The sequence below is a fragment of the Apteryx mantelli genome, chromosome 14, assembly GCF_036417845.1.
Source record: "Apteryx mantelli isolate bAptMan1 chromosome 14, bAptMan1.hap1, whole genome shotgun sequence".
In the NCBI taxonomy this organism is placed as follows: Eukaryota; Metazoa; Chordata; class Aves; order Apterygiformes; family Apterygidae; genus Apteryx; species Apteryx mantelli.
Window position 1 is genome coordinate 2,200,972 of NC_089991.1, and position 23,517 is coordinate 2,224,488.

The 23,517-nt window shown below is 45.4% G+C and overlaps 1 protein-coding gene across 1 annotated transcript; it reads left to right on the plus strand.

The window, feature by feature from the left end:
- Positions 1-2,538: 2,538 nt before the first annotated feature.
- On the plus strand, positions 2,539-23,379 carry KIF3A (kinesin family member 3A). Its single transcript, XM_067305055.1, has 18 exons — positions 2,539-2,544; positions 3,829-4,111; positions 5,468-5,612; positions 5,854-5,938; positions 6,436-6,541; positions 7,326-7,465; positions 8,444-8,641; positions 9,038-9,212; positions 10,596-10,697; positions 14,346-14,354; positions 16,102-16,258; positions 17,176-17,356; positions 17,698-17,808; positions 18,589-18,714; positions 18,909-18,962; positions 19,110-19,178; positions 19,386-19,510; positions 20,026-23,379. The coding sequence occupies exons 1-18, from the start codon at positions 2,539-2,541 to the stop codon at positions 20,072-20,074; spliced, it is 2,121 nt and encodes a 706-aa protein (XP_067161156.1). The 3' UTR covers positions 20,075-23,379.
- Positions 23,380-23,517: the final 138 nt, after the last annotated feature.

Here is a 23,517-nt window from a genome sequence, read left to right on the forward strand (position 1 = left end):
GCCCGGCCCGGCCCGGTTCGGCCCGGTGCTGCGGGAGGGGCGGCAGCGCCCCGGCACGATCGGCGGCTGCGCGCGGCGGGACCCGCCCCGGCTCCGCCCGCCCCGTCCGGGCTCGGCCCGTCCCGTCCCTGCCCCGGCTCGGTCCGCCCCGTCCCGGCTCGGTCCGCCCCGTCCCGTCCCGTCCCGCCCCGTCTGGGCTCGTCCCGCCCCGTCTTGTCCCTGCCCCATCCCGTCCCACCCCCGGTCCCATCCCAGCCCCGTCCCGGCTCAGCGCCGCTTGCTCCGGGGGTCCCCGAGGCGGGCGGGTGGGTGAGTGGGCGCTGGGTGCGAGGGGGCGGCCCTGGCCCACGCCGTGCCGCGAGGGGAGGCAGCCGCTGCCTCCTGGCAGGTTTCGGGGCGAGCTCGTGCCCTCGGCGCCCCGCTGCGCTGCACCGGCGCTGCCAGAGCGCCTCGACTAAACGAGCTCGGCGCAGTCGTAGAACCAAGCCGCCGTCGTGGGAAAAGGCCCGAGCGGGGAGAAGGTCCGTTTCCGCTTTCGTACGGACCGAGCCGCCCGCATCGAGGGCACGAGACGTGCGGCCGCCGACCCACGGCAGGACCGCCTAATGCCAACACGCTTGTCCCGGGAAGGGCCAGCTCGATTCCCAAGGAATGGTTTTACTGCATTCACAGCTTTCCCGGTCTGAGCTGTCTGGTACTTCCAGCGTAAACGTTGTCTCACCCCGCGTGGGTTCATCCTACCCAGGAACGGTCCGGAGGTCCTCCGTCGGTCTGTTAGGCCGAGTCAAACGCCCCGGGATCGGGCTGAAATTCTCACACGGTGAAAACCGTGGTATCCCTCAGCACCTTCCCCAGATCTACCCCTTCCCGACCACCAATCACTGCCTTGGCAAAACCCACTGCCTCTTCTCCTTGCTACGGCCCTATCCAAAATACCATCCTGCTCCGCCCTCGCAGCGCCCCCATACCTGCCAGGAGCTATTTTACTTCCAGCTCCTAACAGGGCGTCTTTGTTCCCGCTTTACAGAGCGCATCCACCACCGCCCCCCTCCTACTTCCAGTTCTGCCGGTGTCTTTGCGTTTTTTGCCGTTTTTTGTTCCCTATCAGGCCTCGCCATCTTTCGTGACTGCTCTCCTTGCCTCTCCCCTTCATCGCAAGTTTTTTTTCATGCAGCATTTTCTACAGGGAGCTGGTTCCCATATTTTATGTTAAATCTTTTCCTATTCCTAGAGCTTAGTCTGCCCACACGTACCTCCCTGTTCTCTCGTCGGGCCTTTGGGTTATACATTTTTGGTGCTAAATGACTCCATTAGTCTAGGAATCTTTGCATACAGTAAAGCACTGAGTAACATCGTGGCACCATACAAGTAGTGAAGCAACTGTATTTTACTTAACACCTTGTCCCGGAGCTTTCTGACTCACTTGTTGACACTTCGGCAGGGGGGTGAGGAAATGGCGGAGTCCTGTCATTACCAGCCTGTTCCCAGCCCTGCAGCACAGGATGACGTGTTTCTTGTATGACATTGGAAGCCTTTCCATAAGCCCCAGATCAATCCTGTCCACATTCTTACTTCCACCTATAGCCCACTGGCAAAAATACACTGCAATTAAAGTGTTACAGCCCTCAGCTTATTTCTGTACTTGTTGCTTATTGCTGCTTATTACTGTTTGGCTTTGGGATGCCAGGCCTCCGCGTTTGGACTAGGGGCAGCGTGGAGAGGGGAGGGACGTGAACAAAGCCCTGTGCCCTGTTATTAGAAGCATTTGGGGGTGCAGAAATAGCTACGGGGTAGTAAGAAACAGATTAGAGAAAGGAGGAAAAGATATAAACTCACTCTCTATGTGGTGAACTCTCTGTGCAGCCCTGTCAGCCCCCCCCAGAGCCCTGTCAGCCCCCCCAGAGCCCCGTCAGTCCCCACAGAGCCCTGTCAACAACCCCAGAGCCCTGTCAGTCCCCACAGAGCCCCGTCAGCCCCCTCAGAGCCCTGTCAACCCTCACAGAGCCCCGTCACCACCCCCGGGGCCTGTCAGCGCCCCTCCCCCGCGAAGGCCTGCGAGCCCCCGGAGCTCTGTGAGCTCCCCGGAGCCTTGGGACTCAGGGGCGAGCGGACAGGGCGGCGGGGGCCGCTCCCCAGCCGCCCCGGAGAAACACCAGCGAGCCGCAATTAGCGCCGGGGACTAAACACCCCGCGGCCCCTTCGCGGTGCCCGTGTCGACCCGCCCCGCCCCGCCGCGCCGCGGCGGCTCGGTCCCCGCCGCCTCCGCCATTGGCTGGGGCGCGGCACCAATGGCGGCGAGCGGGCAGAGCGGGCCCTCCGTGTGCCCGCAAGCCATTGGCTGCGCGGCCTCCGCAGGGCGCGGGGATTGGCTGCGCGGCGAGGGGGTGGGAGGGGAGGGGTCGCCGGGGGCGGGCGCAGGCGCGGGCGCGGGCGCGGGCGCGGGCGCAGGCGCGCTGCTGTTATTGTTCCGTTGTGCCGCCCGGCGGGTGCCTCGCGCCCGGCGCCGCTCCCTGCCCGCGCGCCGCAGCCGCCGCCATCATGCCGGTGAGCCCCGCCGCGGGGAGGGGGCGCGCGGGGGCCGTGTGGAGCGGAGCGGAGCTGAGCTGAGCTACTGCGGCCCGGTGCGGGCAGCGCTCGGTGCCGCGGGCCGCCGCCGGCAGGGCCCCGTCGGGCGGCCCGGGAGCCCGGAGCAGGCCGCGAGGGCTGCGCTGCCCCTCACGGGAGGCCGCGTCCTCCTCGCCGCGGAGCCGCTGCGCGGCCCCGAGCAGGGAGCGCCGCTGTCAGCACAAACCGGGGGGGAGGAGGGAGGGGAGGGGAGGGGAGGGGCGGGGGCTCCCGGTTGCCCGGCGCGGGGGGCCTCTGCCCGGCTCCCGCCGCGGCCGCTGCTGCTTCCCCTTCGTCGCAGCGAGAGGCCCGGGCGGCGTCTCGGCCTGTGCCGGTTCCCCCGGGGAGACCGAGCGCCCGCAGCGACGCGAATGACGGTGCACTGGAGGGGGTGGGGGGGGCGCGTTGTTCATCGTGACTCACTCATTCCGTAGCTGTTTTTGGAAACTCGCTCGCTCCTGTGGAGGTGCAGTAAGGCTCCGGGATCCCTCCTCCGCCGGGGTGAGAGCAGCTGGCTCTCCGCACCTGCCAGAGCAGCAGGAGCCGCTCCTGGCCCTGAGAGGAGTCGAGGCTGCTGGTGGGAGCGGCGTTTGGAAGCGGTTTGCTTCTCGCCGCGGCCCTAGGTAGCTGGCTTGGCAGCAGGTAAATGCTTGGCTGCAGCGCCTAGCGCCAAAGGAGAGGTGTTTTCGTAGTGTCCTAGACTCTACTAGGTGAAATGAGTTGTATATTTATTTCATCGGGAGAAACAAAACATTTGACATCAAATTAATGTATTTGTTGAATTTTAAGTTTAACCATTTGTAAGATTCAAATGCTGAATTAAAAAAAAAAGTCTTTTCTTTCACAAAGTAGTTATAAGCATCAGTTCTGAGACACCACTAATTAAAGCTTGTAACTTAATTGAATTGTTGGCAGGCAAGAAGTTGTTTCCTGAAGAAATTCACAGATGATCTTGAATGTGAAATTATCATCAAGTTTTTTGTGGTCAGTTTCCATGTTAATGAACAGAAGAAAGTTATGTTAACTGAATAAATGTACATTATTCTTTCTGATTTAATTATAAACCAGCTGTGTTTTAAGTCCCTAAGTTCATGATTTTTTTTTGGAGATGTGTGCATCTACTTAAGTTGACACAGCAGTGTGTGTGCTTGAACACGCAGGCGAGTCAAATGCAGTGCCAGGTGTGACAGTCTGTGTGTGCGTGTGTGTTCTTAACAATTGTAGATCAACAAGCCTGAGAAGCTGGACAAGCCGGAGAGCTGCGATAATGTGAAGGTTGTTGTCCGATGCCGGCCTCTGAATGAACGAGAGAAAGCTACAGGCTACAAAATGGCGGTCAACGTAGATGAAATGAGAGGAACTATAACTGTTCATAAAACAGACTCATCCAATGAGCCTCCCAAGACATTTACATTTGACACGGTTTTTGGACCAGAGAGTAAACAGCTGGATGTCTATAACTTAACTGCAAGACCTATTATTGACTCTGTCCTAGAAGGATACAATGGTAAGTCCTGTGTTGTTTTAAGTCAAGGATCCCATCTTGTATTCTTTCTATTATTAGAGTTCCTGCTGATCTTATTGGGAATTTCCCCAAGCAGAGGCTGTAGCCCTGTCTTGTTTCTATTGTGGCCTCTAACTTAAAATACCCTGACTGCAGAAGGTACTTGCAGGTCTCTACCCACAGTGGTTGTACATACTATAATTGTTAACAGTGGGAGATCAGTATGAGTGAGAATCAGCTAAGGTCAATTAACTATGTTTTTTCATTTTGTATATTCTGTTTGCAAAAGATATACATTTTATTTCATTATCAGAATTCTCGGGGGCACTTAAGTTTCAGTAGCCAAGCAGCTGCCGTGGTCCTGCAATAACTAGGTATGCATACCAGACTTGTACGTAAAATTGCTGCATTTTCTTCTCTAAACTTTGCTGTTTCAAACTAAGATGACTAGTTAGATACATCTGCTCTACCCCACAAATAATCAGCTGCTTATTACCACTGGGAAGAGTGTGACCACTGTGTGTGTGTGTGTTATGCATGTCAATGTACCTTGTAAGGGAAAGGAGATGGCAGTAAGGAAGTAATTATTACTTTCCGTAACAGTATGCTATAAGCAACAATAAATTACAAACCTTTTAAAGGTTTGTGTAAGATACGTAATCTGCTCTTGTACTAACGTACCCAGGTTTCAGCTGATGTAAAATTCATCTTCTCTGAACCATAGATGCCTGTACTTCATGAGCTGTACTTAGTGTCAATCGAAAGAGAAGTCTGCTTAGTTTTCAGCAGTGCTAGGCCCAATTTGAGAAGCAGTGTATTTCTGGAGTGCCTGGGCCTGGAATCTCAGATTTCCGTGATGTCTTCCTGTGCAGACTATCTAGCCTGAGTTGTAGCTGCACCTGCAGGTTCAGAACTGGGCTTGTAACGTGGCCTGCATTATAGAAGCCTCGCGTTGTTTCCTCTGTGGCTTAGTGTACTAGAAATAGCTGGTTTTGCATTTAGCATATAATTCCTCTAATTGAGTGTGTTATTAATTGGGCTTGTCTTAATTATTTGTGTGTGAAACAGTGTACTTGCACTCTATTCTTTAATCACTCTGCACAGTTTTAAAATGAGCGGGCTTTGTTTCTTAAATATCTTGCAGGCTGGATAAAGCAGTGGCTCAGCTCTGTTTGCTGTGGTTGTCCAGCATTTTTATTTCTCCTAGCCTTTGTACAGTAGCTACTAGAGAAGCTGACAAGTTTTAACTCTATAAAACTAGAGGTTTAAGTGATATCAAGCAAAGAAGTGATGAGGTAAAACAGCAGAGTTAGCAGCTTCTAAGAGTTTATTACCAGTATCTCTCTTTTTGTACTTCAGGCACTATTTTTGCATATGGGCAGACTGGAACAGGCAAAACTTTCACCATGGAAGGGGTCCGAGCAGTTCCTGAGCTTAGAGGAATTATTCCCAATTCCTTTGCCCATATATTTGGTCACATTGCCAAGGCAGAAGGGGATACAAGGTAAATGTTTTCTCTTTACTGCTTCTGTCTTTTGTTCATGCACCGGTGGTAGAATCCCTGACCATGACAACGGCAACTGAAATTCTACCTCTGCCCCAGCTGAAAGACTCCTACTTCAGCAATCTTTGACTGGGTAGCAGGACTGTATCAGTATATTGCTGCTTTTTCTTTGCACTGTGTGTTTGTGTATGTTGGGCTTCAACAAATGCTGAAGGTCTCTCACCCACCTATTTATCTTCAGGTTTTTGGTTCGTGTGTCTTACCTGGAAATTTACAATGAAGAAGTGCGAGATCTGCTAGGAAAAGACCAGACACAGAGGTTAGAGGTGAGCCTGCTGCTCTCAGTCTCTGATGCTTGTCTGTTTTAAAATCAGTGAGCGATATTACATTTTTAAAGATCAGAGACAGCCCTTGAAGGAGAAGGAGTGGGAGGTTGAGCTCCTCAGCACAGTATTACTTTTTTAGAGATGCAGTAGCTGGATCTCTAAAAGCCAAGTCCCTTGACTTCTGAATCCTTTCCCTTTGGTCAGTTGTGTAGCGAGAAACTGTCTCTTTCATTTGAGTGCATGCAGTTCCATTCCAGATGTCCCTGGCAATGTTTCTAGAAACTAGAGGGTGTGATTTGAAGTCACTATTTGCCACCAGGGGAAACCAGTGGAATATTGTCTTGCATGACTCTTAGTCACTCTGATTCAGAGCACTGGAGTGGTTTATATCCAAACAAGAACCTGGAGGAGTAAATTACTGTATTGTTACAGTGCCATTGAAAACTGCTCTTCAGGGCTCTCCCAGGAATGCTCCATCTAAACTATTTCTCTCTTAGGTTAAAGAGAGACCTGATGTGGGAGTTTATATCAAAGACCTATCAGCCTATGTCGTAAACAATGCAGATGATATGGACAGAATCATGACTCTGGGCCACAAAAACCGTACGTAGCATTGCTGTGGGCAGGGTTTTAGCTCCACTGTGTCAGACTGCATTACAGGGTGAAGAGTTGGTTGGGAGACCCCAGTAAGAGGTTTTGCTCCTAGTCCTAATACAGGAAAGCTTTCTCAGCTGAGCAGAACAAAAAGGATCTCTCTTCCTGAACCCCTTTTGAGCAGGGATAGGTAAAGAACGCTGGGGTCTCCCACCTCAGCCAGCCCCAGTGGGGGCATGGCGAAGGCGACTGCCGTACAGCAATGTCAGTGAGCAGCGCTGGGCTGATAGTGTTCTGGTTCTTTTCCTCTTCCAGCTCTGATCAGGATGAACAACAGCTAGCTTAGTGTTGTGCTGTGATTAGGAAGTGGTTTGTGTTAGTTAAGCCCAGATCCTTTTACAGACTAAAGTTCTGACTTATTGTCACTCCTGGCACGGATTTTCTCAAAATACAGCTGTTTCCAGGGATCAGCTGGAAACACCTTAGGCTGTTGGTCTTTGTAGTTTTAAAAAGAAACAAATGGGAACTCCCACTGCTTTTGGGATGGGAGCTTGGTGCATGCATGAAACTACAGCAGGCAATAATGCTTCTGCTAGTGCAGACTGGACATGTGCTGCAACTTCAAAGCCCAAGAATACAGTTTGCTGCTGAGTTGGAGCATCCCTTTTCTGTCCTCTGAAAAACAGGGTTGGGCAAAGAGGCAGAGACAAGTGACTTTGACAGCAGGAGTGTTAGGGGAGCGTGTGATTCTTTCTGCAGACGTCATTGCTCTTTCTCTTCCTCTCAAATAAAGGTTCTGTTGGTGCCACAAATATGAATGAGCACAGCTCCCGTTCGCATGCCATCTTCACCATCACCATTGAGTGCAGCGAGAAGGGGGTTGATGGAAATATGCATGTTCGCATGGGCAAACTGCACCTCGTTGATCTTGCTGTAAGTAGGAGCAGCCAGATCTGCCGTAATGCGGATGTGGTGGGTGTGACTGCTCATTTAATCATGGTACAAGGCTCTGGCCTTACAGGCTGAGTAAAGAGCATGTCCCCTGTCTCACTGGTAAAGCCCAGACTTCTGTTTGACACTTGACTTGTGGAGTACTCACTCAGGGCTTTAAACCAGAGCTGTACCAGGAAAAAGCTTTAGTGCTACTAGAGCTTTTCCTAATGAAAGGGCTCTTTTACTTCTAAAACTTAATCATCAAACAGATAAACTACACTTAAGAGAGCACTCTGGACAGCAGAACCAGCTCTTTGCAAGAGTATTTTTGTCATTGTAACCGTTCAGAGGGTTGTGACCCTGCAATTTTATGCTCCCAGGCTTGGTCCCTCCCTCCCCTCCTTCACTCACTTTGAACTAGTGTAGCTGTGCTAGCAAAATGTGTCTCTGTAGCCCAAACCTTACACCTGAGCATCCTTCCTTGGAGAAGGTAAAGGAAAGGGGAGGCTAATGGCATTGAATGCCTGCATCTTATCTATTTATTTACATGATGTGCATTTAGGTGGCTCTATTAAACTCCCTATAAAACAATTGCAGTGTTGCTTTTCTCTTCAGCTGCTGATAGCAAAGGTTGGAGACTGCATTTAGCAGCTGCACATGAGGTGTCCCTTAACAACCAGCCTGTTTCTCAGGCAATGCCCCTTGTAGGGCAATATAGCCCTTTTTCCAGTTGCATTAGTTTACTGTAAACAATATAGAATCTGCTGGAATTGAAAGCTTCAGTTAAGACCTGTTTGACTTGTCTGTTTAACCATATCTGATGTAGTTAGCTAGGTCCCTAATAAGAGATGAGGTGGCTGGTGACATGGCTGCCGGCAACACTTCAGTTATAGTTGATCTTGTTTGGAGGAAGGGGGATGGATTAGGGTCTCTCTTGCATTTTTCTTCTGGATCTGCTTCCTGTTACTCCCTCTGCAGGGTTCTGAAAGGCAGGCAAAAACTGGAGCCACAGGCCAGCGATTGAAAGAAGCTACGAAGATCAACCTTTCTCTTTCCACCCTGGGAAATGTCATCTCAGCGCTGGTGGATGGCAAGAGCACTCACGTACCCTACCGCAACTCCAAACTTACACGGCTCCTTCAGGATTCTCTAGGGGGCAACTCCAAAACCATGATGGTAAGCTGAAATGCCCCTACCAGTGTTAGCTGTCAAGTTGTGTTCTTACAGGGAGAGAGATGAATTTGTCATGAAAACAGCCTGTCATTCACCTATTTATTTCAGAGCTCTTCACAGTTGAAAAAAAACCTTGTATGTACTTTTTCTATCCTTTCTCTTTGCCTGTGTACAGAAGAGGCTCTCGGCACAGTGCAAATAAATGCATGTGCATGAGATCAAGTGGAAACTCTATTTGGGTAGGCGAAAGCAACCTTAGTATGGAGGCAGCAGGAAAGTTTGGGAAAGAACAGCACTGAGACTTGCAGAGCTAAGGATAGGTTCCTCTGAAATTACTTGTTCTGGGTGCTGACATTCATGTTGTCTAATACTACTGCCTCCCTCTTCTGTGTGTGACAGTGTGCAAACATTGGTCCAGCAGACTACAATTACGATGAGACTATCAGCACTCTCAGATACGCAAACCGAGCCAAGAACATCAAGAACAAGGCCAGGATTAACGAAGATCCCAAGGATGCTTTGCTCCGCCAGTTTCAAAAAGAAATTGAGGAGCTTAAAAAAAAATTGGAAGAAGGTGAGATTCCCCTTGCTCCTAGTGTTTCTCTCTGTACCAGGGCTCGTTCTGTTTGAGTGTGAAAAATCTCCTCTATTTGAAGACATGCCCTGCAAGTTTGGTAGCTGGTACAGATCACTTCTGGATTTCATTTTGTGACACTGTTCCAGAAGAGGCGTTCCTGTAGCCGAAGAACAGCTCTGAGGGGGCGAGTGTGGCCCAGTCCCAGCGGAGCCCTGGGTTTGCCCACTAGATGGCACTTAGCCCTAGTGTAAGGTGGTAGCTCCTGGGGTAGTTTAGGTGTGCCTGGGCTTTGCCTGGCGAGCCGGAGGGGTCTGGGCACACAGTGTGGGGTTTTAAAAAGCACAGTAATAAAAGGTCAAACATCTTCCTTGTTTGAGGAGGAGGGATGCATTTTTCAGGAGAAAAATGAACCAAATTTGTGGAGTTGGAAGTCTGAAGCACTGCGCAGAAGAATAAGAAGGTGCTTTAAACCCTGGAACTCCTTGGGCTTGTGAGACTATTAATCCATCAGCGTGCAAAGGCTCTGTGAGAGGGATTCTTCCTAAACAGTGTCCTTGGCACAACATCTCTCTGCAGATTTTACCTCCCCCCCCCCCCCCCAAAAAAAAAAAAGCTTTTCCTCCCTGCCAGCAGTACAGAACAGCTGTAGCAGAAACTCCCATGTTGATTGCTGCTTGGAATATTCTCCCATTCAGGAGAAGCAGGAAAGCATCAGTAACTCTTTCTTTGTGGGTTAGGAGCTCGGTATAGCAATTCCCACCCTGGTGGGGTGTGGATGATTTGTTAATTTTAGACTCCAAACTATAGAACAGACAGCCTTGTGGTTGCTAATGGCACTGGGAGGCCTGGGTGTTAAATGCTGGATTTTACTCTGTTTGGCTTCCAAATCCAGCATGAATCATCTCAGCATCATGTCTGCAGTAGCAACAATGATAAAAACATTTGTGAAACTGGCCAGTTTCTCAATTAGCAGCTGTACAGCTTCATGTATACAGCTGTGTGTTTAAGTAGCAAATCTGAGCGAACTTTGCTTATCTGAGCATTTTATCTTCATTTCAATCTGAGATGCAAGAGATTGGGAGATCTTATTAGGAAAACGTTTTAGGTCAGCCCTTCAGTAGTCCAAGGATGCTTTATTTCCAGCTAAAACTGCCCATTTGAGCTTTAACATGTATATATGCTGACTTCACAGCACTGTGTGGCTTGTCTTACTTTTCCTGAGTCATTGCAAGCCTTCTGTCCTCTCAGCAGTTAGTGATTTCTGCAGTGCTCAACAGCTAATGTCAAACCCTGCTGGCTTTAGACAAATGCTACTGTCACAATGCTGAGCTGATGTGTGGTGAAAGAAAGTGCATCAAAAAGCACACTGTTCTGTTTTAGGGGAAGAGATTTCTGGCTCTGAGACCAGTGATTCTGAAGAAGAGGATGATGACGACGATGGGGAGATTGGAGAGGATGGGGAAAAGCGGAAGAAACGACGGGGTAAGGCAATAGAGACTCCTGGCAGCTCTCGGTGCCACCAACCTCCTCTTATCCAGCAGCTGGTGTCAGAAATGGCAGCCAGAGCCAAAGGGACAAAAGTGCAGTTGGAGGGCTGCCCTAGTGCCGCTGCAATTATCATGCCTCTTCTAGAAATGAAGCTATCTGCTGTCACCATAGATGGGCAGCTCCGAGTCTGTGTAGTATCTGCTTCCACTTGGGTAGTTGTGCTTGCGGTAACATCCTCTTACATGGTGATTCCCTGGTTGCTGCAGGGTGGCTGTGTATGCCTTGTTATTTTGATTTCAAACACTTGTATTATGGAACTTCCCCTGCCCACAGAGGTGGGAAGAGAAAGACCCCAAAGATCAATGGTATGTAGATGTGGTTTTTATAACCATGGGAATGGTTGGAGGAGAATTTTAGCTATGGTTTAGGCAAGGGATTCATTTGTCTTATGGATGTAACTGACTCTTCCTTCTAGTGTCCTGTTTCGCATTGCTAGGGGAAAAACTTCACTTCTGGGTGTCTATGTGCTAGCTGAAAAGCTGTATGGGAGCTGCATGTACCTTTCTTGGGAGAACTCTGAAAGTTCCCATGGGAAAGTTTTGCTTTGTCCTACACCTGTGTTAAACTATTGCATAGTATCTAGACCGCAAGGGATGCTGCTGAACGTAGAACTGCAGGTCACTATGTGACATGAAAATCCAGAAGGAGCTGTGGCTTCCAGGGAGCCTGCTCTGCCCTGGAACCTCCCTGGTGTCTCTTTACAGGCAGTAGAGAAGTTGTGCTCAGTGCTAGGCCTCAACTTCCAGCTTCTTTACTATGCTAATTTCAACAAACTGCCTTCCTGTCCTGAAGCACCTACATCTGTTTAAACAGCATTCCTGTATTAGATACAGTTTCTTCATTTTGATATCTGTCCAAGCAGAGTCATAAATGACCTCTGTCAGAGGGTCCTTTGCTGGCCACTGCCTTTGGTATTAGTTGTAACACAACTTTTGCTACTTCCCTACCCCCTGTATTTTCTAACAGCAAAAGGTTCACCCCTGTCTCTGTCAAGAAAACCCCCCACCCAATCCTTCGAAGAACAGACCATCCTCAAAATGGTACTTGAAATGAGTAGAGGACAGATAGCTCTGACTTACTCAACTTTCAAAAAAGCTTCTCTAGTTGAGTTCCCTAAGTAAGGGCAGTGTTCAGCAGAAGTGTGCTCAGTAAGTGTCCTTTTGTAAATTGATTCTGCCTTCTAGAGGGAAGAGTGCATAGTGCTGTGTATGTAGGACTGGGAAGGACTCCTGGTCACCGAATCCTCTGCTGCTGATGTCCGTGGACTTTTCCAGTGTGATTTGGTTTTCTGAGCTGTTGCTTACGATGGAAACAGCCTTGGCATGTCGTTTAAAGTTATAGGCTGGTTAAGATGGGTTTTAACTGAACTGTCTTTCTGAGCATGCTATTTTGTGCTGGTAAATGGTGGCTTTGCAAGCTGAGTCTGGGAGGGATCCTAGCAAATGCTTCCTTATGGAAACATGTGCCTTTTTGAACCAGTTTGCTGCCTTTCTGGGTTTCTTTCCTTTAGAACTAACTTCCATCTGCATGTTTCTTCTTCTCTGGGGGTTTTTCTGTGGGGCTCATCTCTGTTTTCCAGGCAGTAGCAGCAGCAGTAGTTCAGACTCCACATGCTCTGTCATAGAGAAACCTCTGGATAAGTCCTTCACTAGTGAGTGGGAGCTCTTAAGTCCTTTAAGCTTTGGTCTTTTCATAATCTGCGCACTCCATTTTGCAATGCCACACTCTTCCCCTGCTGTGTCTATTGGAAGGATAAACCTGAATTTATAACTTGGCTAAAGCATGCTTTTCCTTTGCTGCTTCCACGCTTGAAACAGTAGTTTAACATGCACATTGTCAGCTAAACACTTGAGAGGATATGAAGCAATTTAGTATGTTGCTTGAACAGGTCTTAAAGAAAATCAGGGAATAGTATGTTTAAAAAAACAAAACACAACACACACTGCTTGCAACTTCTATGTTTTAAACATTCCCTCCTTTAAAATGTCAGGAAAGAAGCCTGAGTGAACTCTTTCATGGGAGATGCTACAATATGAGCATATAAGGAAGCACAACCCATTCTGTATGTCCAGTTGACTGTTTTCCCAATTAGGTTCGGAGAGAATGAGTGTAACAGTCAACAACGATAAAGCTATGTTAGCTTTATACGTGCAGGGAAAACTCGAACATTTTGTTAATGGGCTTTACTTTGGCAGACTTTTACCGAAGGAAAAAAAGGTTTAACTACCCGACTACATTAAGTGCTTGGCCACTGTCAGGCTTAGTTCACAAGGGAACAAGGAGTCGGGATTCTGGGCTACCTGTGGGGGAAGTCTAGACTGCTGCTCATTACAGATGAAGCTTTGTCCCTTTAGAAGCCCTACAACTGATTAGGGATGGCTTTTGGAGAGGAGGGGAGGAAAAAAAAAATAAGTAAATCAAATCCCAGGCCTTGGCTTGTAGGAACTTAGCCACTGTTGCAGTTCCCTTGTATAGACACTGTCCACCCTCCCTGTGCTAGGTGTGGAGAGTCTGGAAAGTCTTGCTATTTAGTTATACTTCAATAGAAGTTATACTGGCCTCATTAGTGGAAACTGTCAGCTAAGAGAAAGTGTGGTAGCAGTCAAGAAGGTTCAGAGCTTAAGGGAGACCTTTGGTGGGTCATATTATTGTAGGCTTGGAATCCTGCTTGCTTCAAATTTGTTCTTTCTAAGTTTGCTTGGAACCTGAGTATTTGGATGAGGACAGTTAATAGCAAACTGCTGGCTGATGTGGCAATGGCTGGATCAGTCCGTCTCCCATAAGTTGGTGGAGTGAGCTCCATTGTGGAAATTGCATTGGGCTCTTGATGATTAGAAGTGTGGCTGTCTTATGTACTTTGGGATATTAACTGTCCTCATGCGTGCCCTTTTTGCATGTGGTGTCTTTCATCATCCTTTCCCTACTGTTGTTGCACTTGCTTGAATAATAAAAACTGGCTATATACCTCTATGGAAGCATCAGTTACTGCAAATTAACCTACTAATATCCTCCTGTATAATTAAATAGAGAAATCTTGTGCTGAGACTGTGTGTGCAATTGTCATATAACTTGCAAAGAATTGGCTCGGAAACTTGGTTAAAACTTAGAACAAGTTCTCTGTATGCTGAGATTTAAAGGTAATCTAACAGAATTGGCTACCTTGGAAAAAATCCTAGGTTTCCTATTCAAGAAGAAATCTACCATCTTTGATTGTTTCTTAGGGCATGATCTTTGCGGCAGGCTCATAATGTTACATTTAGATTCTGCATTGCATTGAAATGGGCAGGAGAATGCAGGAGTGAACTGAAGATTATCCTGGATTGCAAAGCATTTTTCTTTAGTACAGAAAACTTCTCTGCTTGAGCGTAAAATCATGATGCATTGTTTGCTGTAATGGAATCTTATTTCTTAGTGATGATGATTCTGTTTACTACTCTAGAAATATGCATATAAAATAATGCTGTTCTGATGCTGATGATCTTTGTTCAAAGTGATCAATCAATAACATATTTTCTCTTTCCTCCCCTTTTCATACATATGCTGCCTCTCTGCGATTTGCTTTCTACTTCCTCTTAATGCAAGATCAAACAGGTTGGTGTAATTGATTTCTACCTCCCTATGATACAGCTACAGAGCTTGTTAAAGGGCCTTACAACTATATCTAGTTTACATTTTCTCTCCCAAAATTGTGAATATATAGGTCTGTGTGTTGACAGGTAAGAAGCCTTCATCTAACTTATCTCTTTATATGAGGATCTCTGCACAGCTCTCTTCTCAGAAAGCCAAGACTTTAGAAGCTGCTTGTCCAAAGAGGAACTGGTGAGATCTTCACCACAGATCCAGAAATAAGTGCTTATTATCTGGCTAAGACATTGTTTGCTATAGTGCTGAAGTCCTTACCTTGCCACAAAACTCAATATATTCTCTTGCATGTGTCCATGAACACACGCACATGCATGTTTACAAATACTGGCACACCTTTGACCCTCTGCTGAAGGTCATGTATGTATATAAATAAAGTTGAATGCCATGAAGAAAATGGTGTGGAGGGAAGGGAGCCTTTTATTGAACAAAACCTTTTCTTCAAGTGCATTTTAAGCATGCTGGATATTTCACTGGAAAACAGCCCCTTTGTAGTAGATGACTTCTGTTAGCTTCTAGGCACTTGGATAATATGGGGTGTATTTCTTACCTCTGGGGAAGAGCAAAACGAAGGATTCATCTCTGTAGTGAATAAAGGGGAATTTGAGAATTCCACATAAGCTGTGCTCCCTCTCACTCCAAGTAACTCCCAAGGAGCTCTGTGTTCACCTGCCCTGGGGACTTTTGCAATTACAATAAAAGCTGATTCAAGACTTGTGGGATGATTTCTGAGAGGCAACTTCAATCTTTGTTCCAAAATCCCCAGCTGTTTGGAAGCAGCCCTTCAGGCTGATAGGTTCAGTGAGTTGCTCTGGCCGCTTCCACTGTAACCCCAATGAGATGTACCTGGTTTGCTTTACCGGTAGTTACATTTTAAAGACTTGGTTGATAAGTCACAGCAAATCTCGCTGCTTTCAAATCTGTGGGTAGTCACTGTTACATAGATCAGACACCATCTAAAAGCTTTCTCCTACTGCTTGTCATTTCATAGAGCTTCTCTGAATTTCCCTGGTCTCTGTAATTTCACAGTAATATGTTCTTAGAATATCTGCTTTCTTACTGTGCAATAGATGATAACCCCATAAGGAGGACAACGAACAAGCATATTTGAAGGGAGAGAGGAAGAAAAATGCTTATCTGAAACTTGAAAAGTAACTCTTGCTAGCCTAAATTTTTGTAGATGTAACTTGAGGCAATATTCTATTTTCCTTCATTTGGCCCTAAACTATGCAGATTAGAACACCTGAGTTTCCAGCTCAGGCTTATTTTTAGGCAGGCTTCTCTGTAGGCAGTGTTCCTTCTCCACAAGAGTTTGTTCTTCATGTGACTGTTCTTGGGGATTCATTTTATATAGAAAATAGATATTCTGTTACTAGTTAGATTACTTTCTAGTTATTGTTATATATTATTGGTTTATATAAAACAACTTTCTGCTATATAATAATTATATATGTTTATATATAAATATATAAAAGTTATATACTGTTACTCCTGTGTAGGAACTAGTGACAATTGGGCAGAGTTACAATGGCATTTGAAACACTCAGGGACTCTAAGCTGGGTACAGCTTCTGAGTTCTGATGTCTAATTAAATTGTTGTTAAATGCAATTATCAGCTGTGAAATAAAAAGAAGTTGCTTTGATACAGAGGTTGTCTTATCTGTGAAATAACTTATTCTCCCTGTCTCTTTCAAAGGCAAAAAGAAAGTTTCCCCTGATAAGATGGTAGAGATGCAAGCAAAGATCGAAGAGGAGAGAAAAGCTCTTGAAACTAAGCTTGATATGGAAGAAGAAGAAAGAAACAAAGCCAGAGCAGAACTGGAGAAGAGAGAAAAAGACTTGCTTAAAGCTCAGTGAGTATCTTGCTCTGAGCAATTTGTGCAGTGTTGTGGATTTTTTCCTTAATCCCCAAAGTAGCTGTGGATATGTAGCCGTAATAAATAGTTTTTATAAACTGAACATCAGCACTTGCTATTATCAGAGTGAAAGAGGAGCTTCCTTTGCGCTTTCAGAGATTAGAGCAGATGTAAAAGACAGAAGCTTTATTCTTCTGCCACAAACTTCATCTAGTAGAGAGAAATGGCCTAGAAACTTAAATGAACCCTTTAAACTTTGGAGACGTGGGAAGAGTAGCAATACTGTTTTACTGCTTGATCAATGGACAGCAGCTCTGTAGCAAGTCAGGCTTCCTGCAGCACGCTGTTGCAAGAGGGGATTCCCTTTACGTGTAGGGGTTCTCCACACTGAAGCTGAAAAGCTGCTGAGATCCCACTGTGGCCCATGCAGCTGGGGCAGTCCCCTCAAGAGAGGTTCCTCAAACCACAGCCAGCGTTCCTGGCTTGCCCCTCAGCTGCCCTGCCTTGACCCCTGTTCGCTTGCTTCCCTGCCACTAAGTCCTGATGCAGCCTGTGTGGCTGCCTCTGGGCTTTGCTGTGCTGGCTGGGCCCTGGCAGAGGGAGTCCTGGGGAGGAGGTGCCCCAGGTAACCTGAGGATAACGCTGGTGCCTGGCAGCCCCTCGCAGAGGGGAATTGCAGCAGGAGAGACTCGTCTGCTGACCTGGTCCCATAAAAGCGATGGGAGCTGGAGCTCAGGGAACTTCCTGCACTTGCTTGCACTGCCTCACCCCCACTTAAAGCCTCGGCAGCAAGACAAGCTTTTCCAGCCCGGTGAATGCTGCTCTCTGTGCTGTAAAACTGATTCGGGCCTGACTGCCTTGGAAGCACCATAGAATAGGATACATTTGGCTTTAACATATCTTTCTCTCTCCAGACAAGAGCACCAATCCCTGTTGGAGAAACTGTCTGCATTGGAGAAGAAGGTGATTGTAGGAGGTGTGGACTTGCTGGCAAAAGCAGAGGAACAAGAGAAACTTCTAGAAGAATCAAATATGGAGCTGGAAGAACGAAGGAAGAGAGCAGAGCAGCTTCGCAAGGAGCTTGAGGAGAAGGAGGTGGGGTGTACACTGTAGCTGTTGGAAACAGCAGTGATGGAAGGGCATGCCATCTCATGTGTCAGCATTATTCATGTGGGTAAATGTGGCTCTGCTCTGCAAGCAAAGCAGAAGCTAACTGCTTTGGAGGCCACCAACATCTGGGAGGGTATTGGCAGTGCTCACATGTAGGTCAGTGACTCGTAGCACTGAGATTGCTGTGGGTGTGAGCCAGCCTGGCTACGCCAGGTCTCCGTGCCTTGGCAAAGGCTTTTTCAAGTCTTTCTCCTGTTTATACTATTGCATATAGCTTTTTTAGATTGTGTTAATGTGTGGATGTCTGTGCTAAATCTTGCACACAGCAAGAACGCTTGGACATAGAGGAGAAGTACACCAGCCTCCAGGAAGAAGCACAGGGGAAAACTAAAAAGCTGAAGAAAGTCTGGACCATGCTTATGGCTGCAAAGTCAGAGGTCAGTATCTGAAGTGCTCAGCTCATGCTGACCTGAGTGACTAAAGCTGGGAAGAGTTAAGCCCTTGGCTTTGCAACTCTGCAAAAGACTGTCTCAGGTTTGGAAATGTCTCTGCTTTCCCTTTAGTTTACGTAATTCAAAAAGGGCTAACTGAGCCTAGTAACAGAGCTGTACAAGGGCACATTGTGGAGCTTTTCTCCAAGCCATGCTGGTGCCGGGGAGAGTATGGGGGAGACCATGAGACATTCGGGGAGAAACACTGGTTATTTCTGAACAAAGCAAACTGTCTGCTGGCAGCCTGATCTCCTGCTCTATGCAACTGCCCGAATGCTCCTCTGCTCTTAGCTCTCCTTCCTTCCTGCCTGTTGCCCTCTTTCTCTCTTCCTCTATGATGCTGGGTCGATGTCCTTTGGCTAGTATCTAGTATCCCTGTTTTACTAAAAAGTGCTTTTTGTCTTTGGCATCATAGAGACTTTCTTTGATCTTGCCAAGGACGTAACTTGTCTGCACACTCTTGATCTGTTCTTAGCTGGTGCAGAGCTTGGATTGGCAGATGATCAATTTATTTTTAATGAAACCGAGAACTTTATGCCATTTTAAACCTTCTCTCAGCTGGAATGTTTCAGGTGGTTTATTTTTTCAGAGACAAGTATTCTAGTACTTATAGTCAATTTTGCTTTTATTTCACAAAAACCTCATGCAAGCAAAAGACTTTTCATGCTGTTACTATATCTTAAGCTAGCTCTGACTCCTCTTAAAGGCCTGGCTTGTTGTCTGCAGATGGCAGATTTGCAGCAAGAGCACCAGAGAGAAATTGAAGGATTACTGGAGAATATTCGGCAGCTGAGCAGGGAGCTTCGTCTTCAGATGCTTATCATAGACAACTTCATTCCTCAGGACTACCAGGTAAAGATGAAGAATATAAGCCTTTGATGTAGGCTTATGCTACGTGCACTGAACCCTCTGGCTTTTATATAACCTGGAGCGGTCAAAGCTGTTCTTGAACAGTTTGTCCAGGCTTTTGGGTTGTATGTTTTGGGAGATGCATCTGGAGGATAGATAATGCAAATCTGACAATTACTCTTCCAACTTCTTCCTAGGAAATGATTGAAAACTATGTTCACTGGAATGAAGACATTGGGGAATGGCAACTGGTAAGCAAGCTGACTGAATCATGTGCAAGTTAATGTGAGCCCAAACTCTTGAGGAATTTAACTGAGGCCAAAAATACATTCATATAGCTGTGCACAGAGTTGTAATATACACAATGGATTTTAATAACGGGTCTCTTTTTCTTCAAGAAATGTGTTGCATATACAGGAAACAACATGAGGAAACAGACTCCTGTCCTGGATAAAAAGGAAAAAGATGTGAGTGACTATTCCTAAGCATGTATTGAACTGTGGAGGTCTAAGTTCTGCTATCAGTTGTGCCTATTTAAATATCTATGCCTATTTATAGGAAGCTTGTCTAATTTGAATTTTTCTTCTTTTAAAGAGATGAGTGTTTTTCTAGTGTTATGGAAGAACTGTTGCTTGCAGTGTATAAAATGTTTCTGATGGTTTTTCTTTCCTTAGCCCTTTGAAGTGGACCTTTCCCATGTTTACCTAGCTTACACAGAAGAAAGCCTGAGACAGTCTTTGATGAAGCTGGAGAGACCAAGGACTTCAAAAGGAAGATCCAGGCCCAAAACTGGTAGAAGGTGAAGAACTTTGGGGTATCAGTATGTAATGGGGTATTTACACTGGGGATAGCCTAAGTTTACGCGTGCAAACTTAACAAGCAAATGTTTGAAGGCTTTTGATTAATGAGAAGACAAAATGCTAAAATGCTGCACGATGTGAAGTTTACTAATGCCAAGTATAACAGAACTGAGCTGAAATGTCTTTACTGAGGTAAAATCATGTCCAGAAAGACTTGTCTGTGGGGAGTCTTCTGATGTCCTTTGCCACATCCCCCTCTTCTGGCTTCTTGTTCTCTGGATTAGTTTAACAAGTGACACATTCACAGTGTATATATGGTAATTATTGGAAAGTAATATGCTGTTGGGGAGATTTCAATGTGAGCTTTAGTTTTGTTTTTGGTCAGTGCTTATTTAAAAGTTAATGCTGTGTGGTTTTGATTTGGAATCTGTCTGGTCCTTGTCTTTCCTGGACAGCCTGGTGATGTATGTGCCGTTTTGTTTTTTTTCCCCTTTCTTTTCTGCTCTCCAAACAGAAAACGTTCTGCAAAGCCAGGAGCTGTCATTGACTCACTGCTGCAATAGGTGTGACGGATTCGGAATTGCTGTAAAAATCAGTGAGTGTGTAAGGCTTGGCCAGAATATGGAACCCAAAAGAGTAGGCACAGTTTGACAAAGTGGCCATGAAATCCATGCCTTGCTGGTATGGAGCTTTATTTAAAAAACATTTTTCCTTAGTTGCCCATGTACTGTATGTTATATTAACATAATGTTAAACTGGTATATATGGTGGTTGTGAAATTCTGTGTTAAACAATTGTGTTGTGCAGGGAAACTATTGTTGGCAATCCCTGTCAAAGTGTATAGAAAGCAAGGTTCTAGATGTGTGTTTAAGTGCTAGACATGCTAGCCCAAAATGGCTGGTTAAAATTTAAAGCTGGTAAATCTGATTTATGTTCTGCTTTGCACATAGAAACTGGCAGCTTTCACTGTTTTCTTCTGTTGCACTGTTCTGTGTGTTTGAATGTGGTTGCTGCAAACCTATGAGTTAACTTGATTTGAGCATCAAACCCTTTTATTTAAATATTCCTCATTGTAGCTATGAGCCTGATCATTTTGTGTATGAAATACATGTCACTTTTTATCCCTTCATCTGCGGTTTTACTAGACAGCAGTTGTGTCAGACTTCTGGGAAGGGACAGTGTTCTGTTTCAGTGCAACAAGTATGTCAAGTTGTGCTTTTTTTTTTTGTTTTGCCTACTTGTGTGTAATCTCCTCGCACTGCAGAGAATGACCTTTGAGGCAAAGGCAAGAAAATACATTTTGTTCTCCTCCTCCTTTTAAGGCTGTGTTGCAGCATTGCTCTGGCTGCTTTTCACACTTCTGACTGAGCTGGCAAACTTTTAATTTATGTGAATTGTTTTGCTGTAATCTGGACAGCAGAGATTCATTAAAGAGAATGCTCTGTTGCTAAAGTCTAGATTCATCTTGGGGACACTGAGCTTTACGGTTCCATTTTCTCATCCCTGACGCAAAGAGCACTGGACCAGTGCTCTATAAACTGAAGATGAATTTGACTCTCCTATTTTAAAATGGGCATGAATTGTCCCTTTTCCCCAGAATCGTAACATCCTCTGAAATAGCTGATGCTGTCCATGTCCCTGTGTAGACTGTATCATCTATTTCTGGCTATGCTTTGAGGAAACAATTCTGGTCTCTCTTAACCATCTATTTATGGTGGCTGCTCATGTTCTTTTATATTTATGCTGCTAATACACATAACACTTAATTACTCTTGTGTCATGGAGAAAATGCATCTCCTTTGGATTGTGTGTTATATAACTAATGCTAGAACATATCAGTTGCAGGTATCCTAACAGTTCCCATACCAGTGTGGTGTTAATTAGCTATAACTTCCCTGTAATCTTATTGTTACCTAGAGTTTAAAAAGCTATGATACTGACACGAAAAACTGAGTCCGTAAGCATGACATGATGAAGAACAGGAGAAGTCCTTGGGCACACTGAGTTTTTGCTAGTAGCCACGTTTGCAGTTACTGGAACACTCCTGTGAAGTACTCTACAGTAGTTAAAGAAGTCCATATCCTCTTCTTGCTATTGCGATGCTTAATGGGGTGCACTGTGTGCGTCTGTGACAGCTGGGAATTGTCATTTGATGAGTAAAGCTGTTCTTTTCATAGCACCTTTCATTCAGGAGATGCTTTCAGTGCTATTCTAAACCAATTCTAGGCTTTTTCTTGTTTTTTAAAATATATATTTTTTCAGGGTTGTGAACTAAGAGGAGAACATCTGCCCTCTATCATGTGTGGAGGGGAAAAAGGTCTGGCTTTGTCACCTAAATTCATAAAAGATGCAAGTACAAATACTGTCTTTTTTTATAGCATAGCATTTAAGAGAAATACTCAATTTCTGTTTAAACTGTAGCTGATGTTACTCTTGAAGAGCTGATCTTATTTTGAATGTGCTTGGATAAGGTTAAGATATCAAATATTATGTGTTTGTCATAAAACAGACTGAAAATGACTCAAACACTGCTCTTTGTCTTAAGAATTTCTTATGCAGGTTCATGGTCCAAGCAGATAAATGCATAATTTTGGTCTGTATCAGTTCTCGGAACCAGGGATAGTTGTTGTATTTCATTGTGTTATGCCTTGCTGTGTTAAGATCCCTTGTTGAAGGATCTGTTTTTCAGGGGATTTCTCCTGACCTGTGCTTTCAAAAACAAACTGTAGTAAATTGTCCTTTTACTTGGCAGATCATCAGTGACTTAGATGTCACTGTGAACCATGACACTGAGTTCAGAATATTTAAAAAATTATAAAGGTGTATGCTGATCTTTTTGATTTAATTCATTTTACAGTTCTGCTGCTGAAAACAGTAGTACTCTAGGTATAATTGAGAGGGTCTTGGGGCAGGGAGAATGTGCTTAAAGAAAAAAGCTTGCTTGCACACACTTTGGAGAGATTGGCTGGGATTTCATGTTAGAGGCTTGTTTTGGAGAACACATCATTTGCTCCTGCAAGAATATACTTTTTTTTAAGTGGAACACTACCATGGCCGTGCTGAAGACTATCAGCTTTGGCTTATCTTTTAACTGTGTTGGGTTTTGTTTATTTTTGTTTGTTTTTTGTTTTTTTTTCCTCGCCTGGGAATTTTCTTTTTAAATCAGAGAGCCTGGCTTGGAGGCTTACTGTATGGGCCTCTCTGTATCCGTGGATAGTCTGTGAATGCCTAATGTGCCCGTAACATGTTTTAAAAAGGAATGGCTTTGGTTTGTTTGGGCTTTTCTAATGACTTGGCCAATACAGCCATTCTGATTTCAGCTCAGTAGTTGCTCTGTAGTATTTCTCAATATCATATTAACTTGCATATATATACACACCCATATATATGTACACACATAATGGTATATACCCACCTTCCCATCTTGCTACGAGAAGTTCCCTTTCGTTCCAGAACATCAACCTTAACATTGAATTTTTCTGCATTTATGTTATTTAATGTTGTTCTAAATGAATTATTTCATATTTAACTTGTTCCTGATTTTTTTTTCTTTGTTTAAGAGGAGGGGAAAACTGTCCTTAGTGCCTTTCACTAACTTGCATTGTCTGCACACATCCTAATTTTCACCTTTCTCAGCAGCTCTGTTTAACTGGTTCTGTATATAGGAAAAACTACTAGTCTGTTTGTATAATTTGTCTTCCTATTTATTGGTTTTCTAACTGTTTATTTCTGATTATTCTTAGTTTTCTGATAAATTCATTATACTGTATATATCAGTATTGTGTCCTTGGAGCATGTTCATACCATAAAATAAAATTCTTGATTCCTAGTTCCATCTTTCTTCATGTTTTTCAATTTTATGCATATAGCCTCTTTCTAACCCAGTGAAAGTTGGGAGAAATGTTAAGAAGGGTAGATGAAATTGCCTGTGTAGCTCTAACATGTAGCACTTACTGGAGAAGTTCGGAGAAGTGTGGTTATCCTCATCCAAGCATCTGAATGTTTT

Coding starts and splice junctions, on each gene's coding strand:
- KIF3A (XM_067305055.1), top strand. Junction 5,939..6,435: donor ACCAGACACAGAGGTTAGAG/GTGAGCCTGCTG, acceptor TTTCTCTCTTAG/GTTAAAGAGAGACCTGATGT. Junction 7,466..8,443: donor TGCACCTCGTTGATCTTGCT/GTAAGTAGGAGC, acceptor CTCCCTCTGCAG/GGTTCTGAAAGGCAGGCAAA.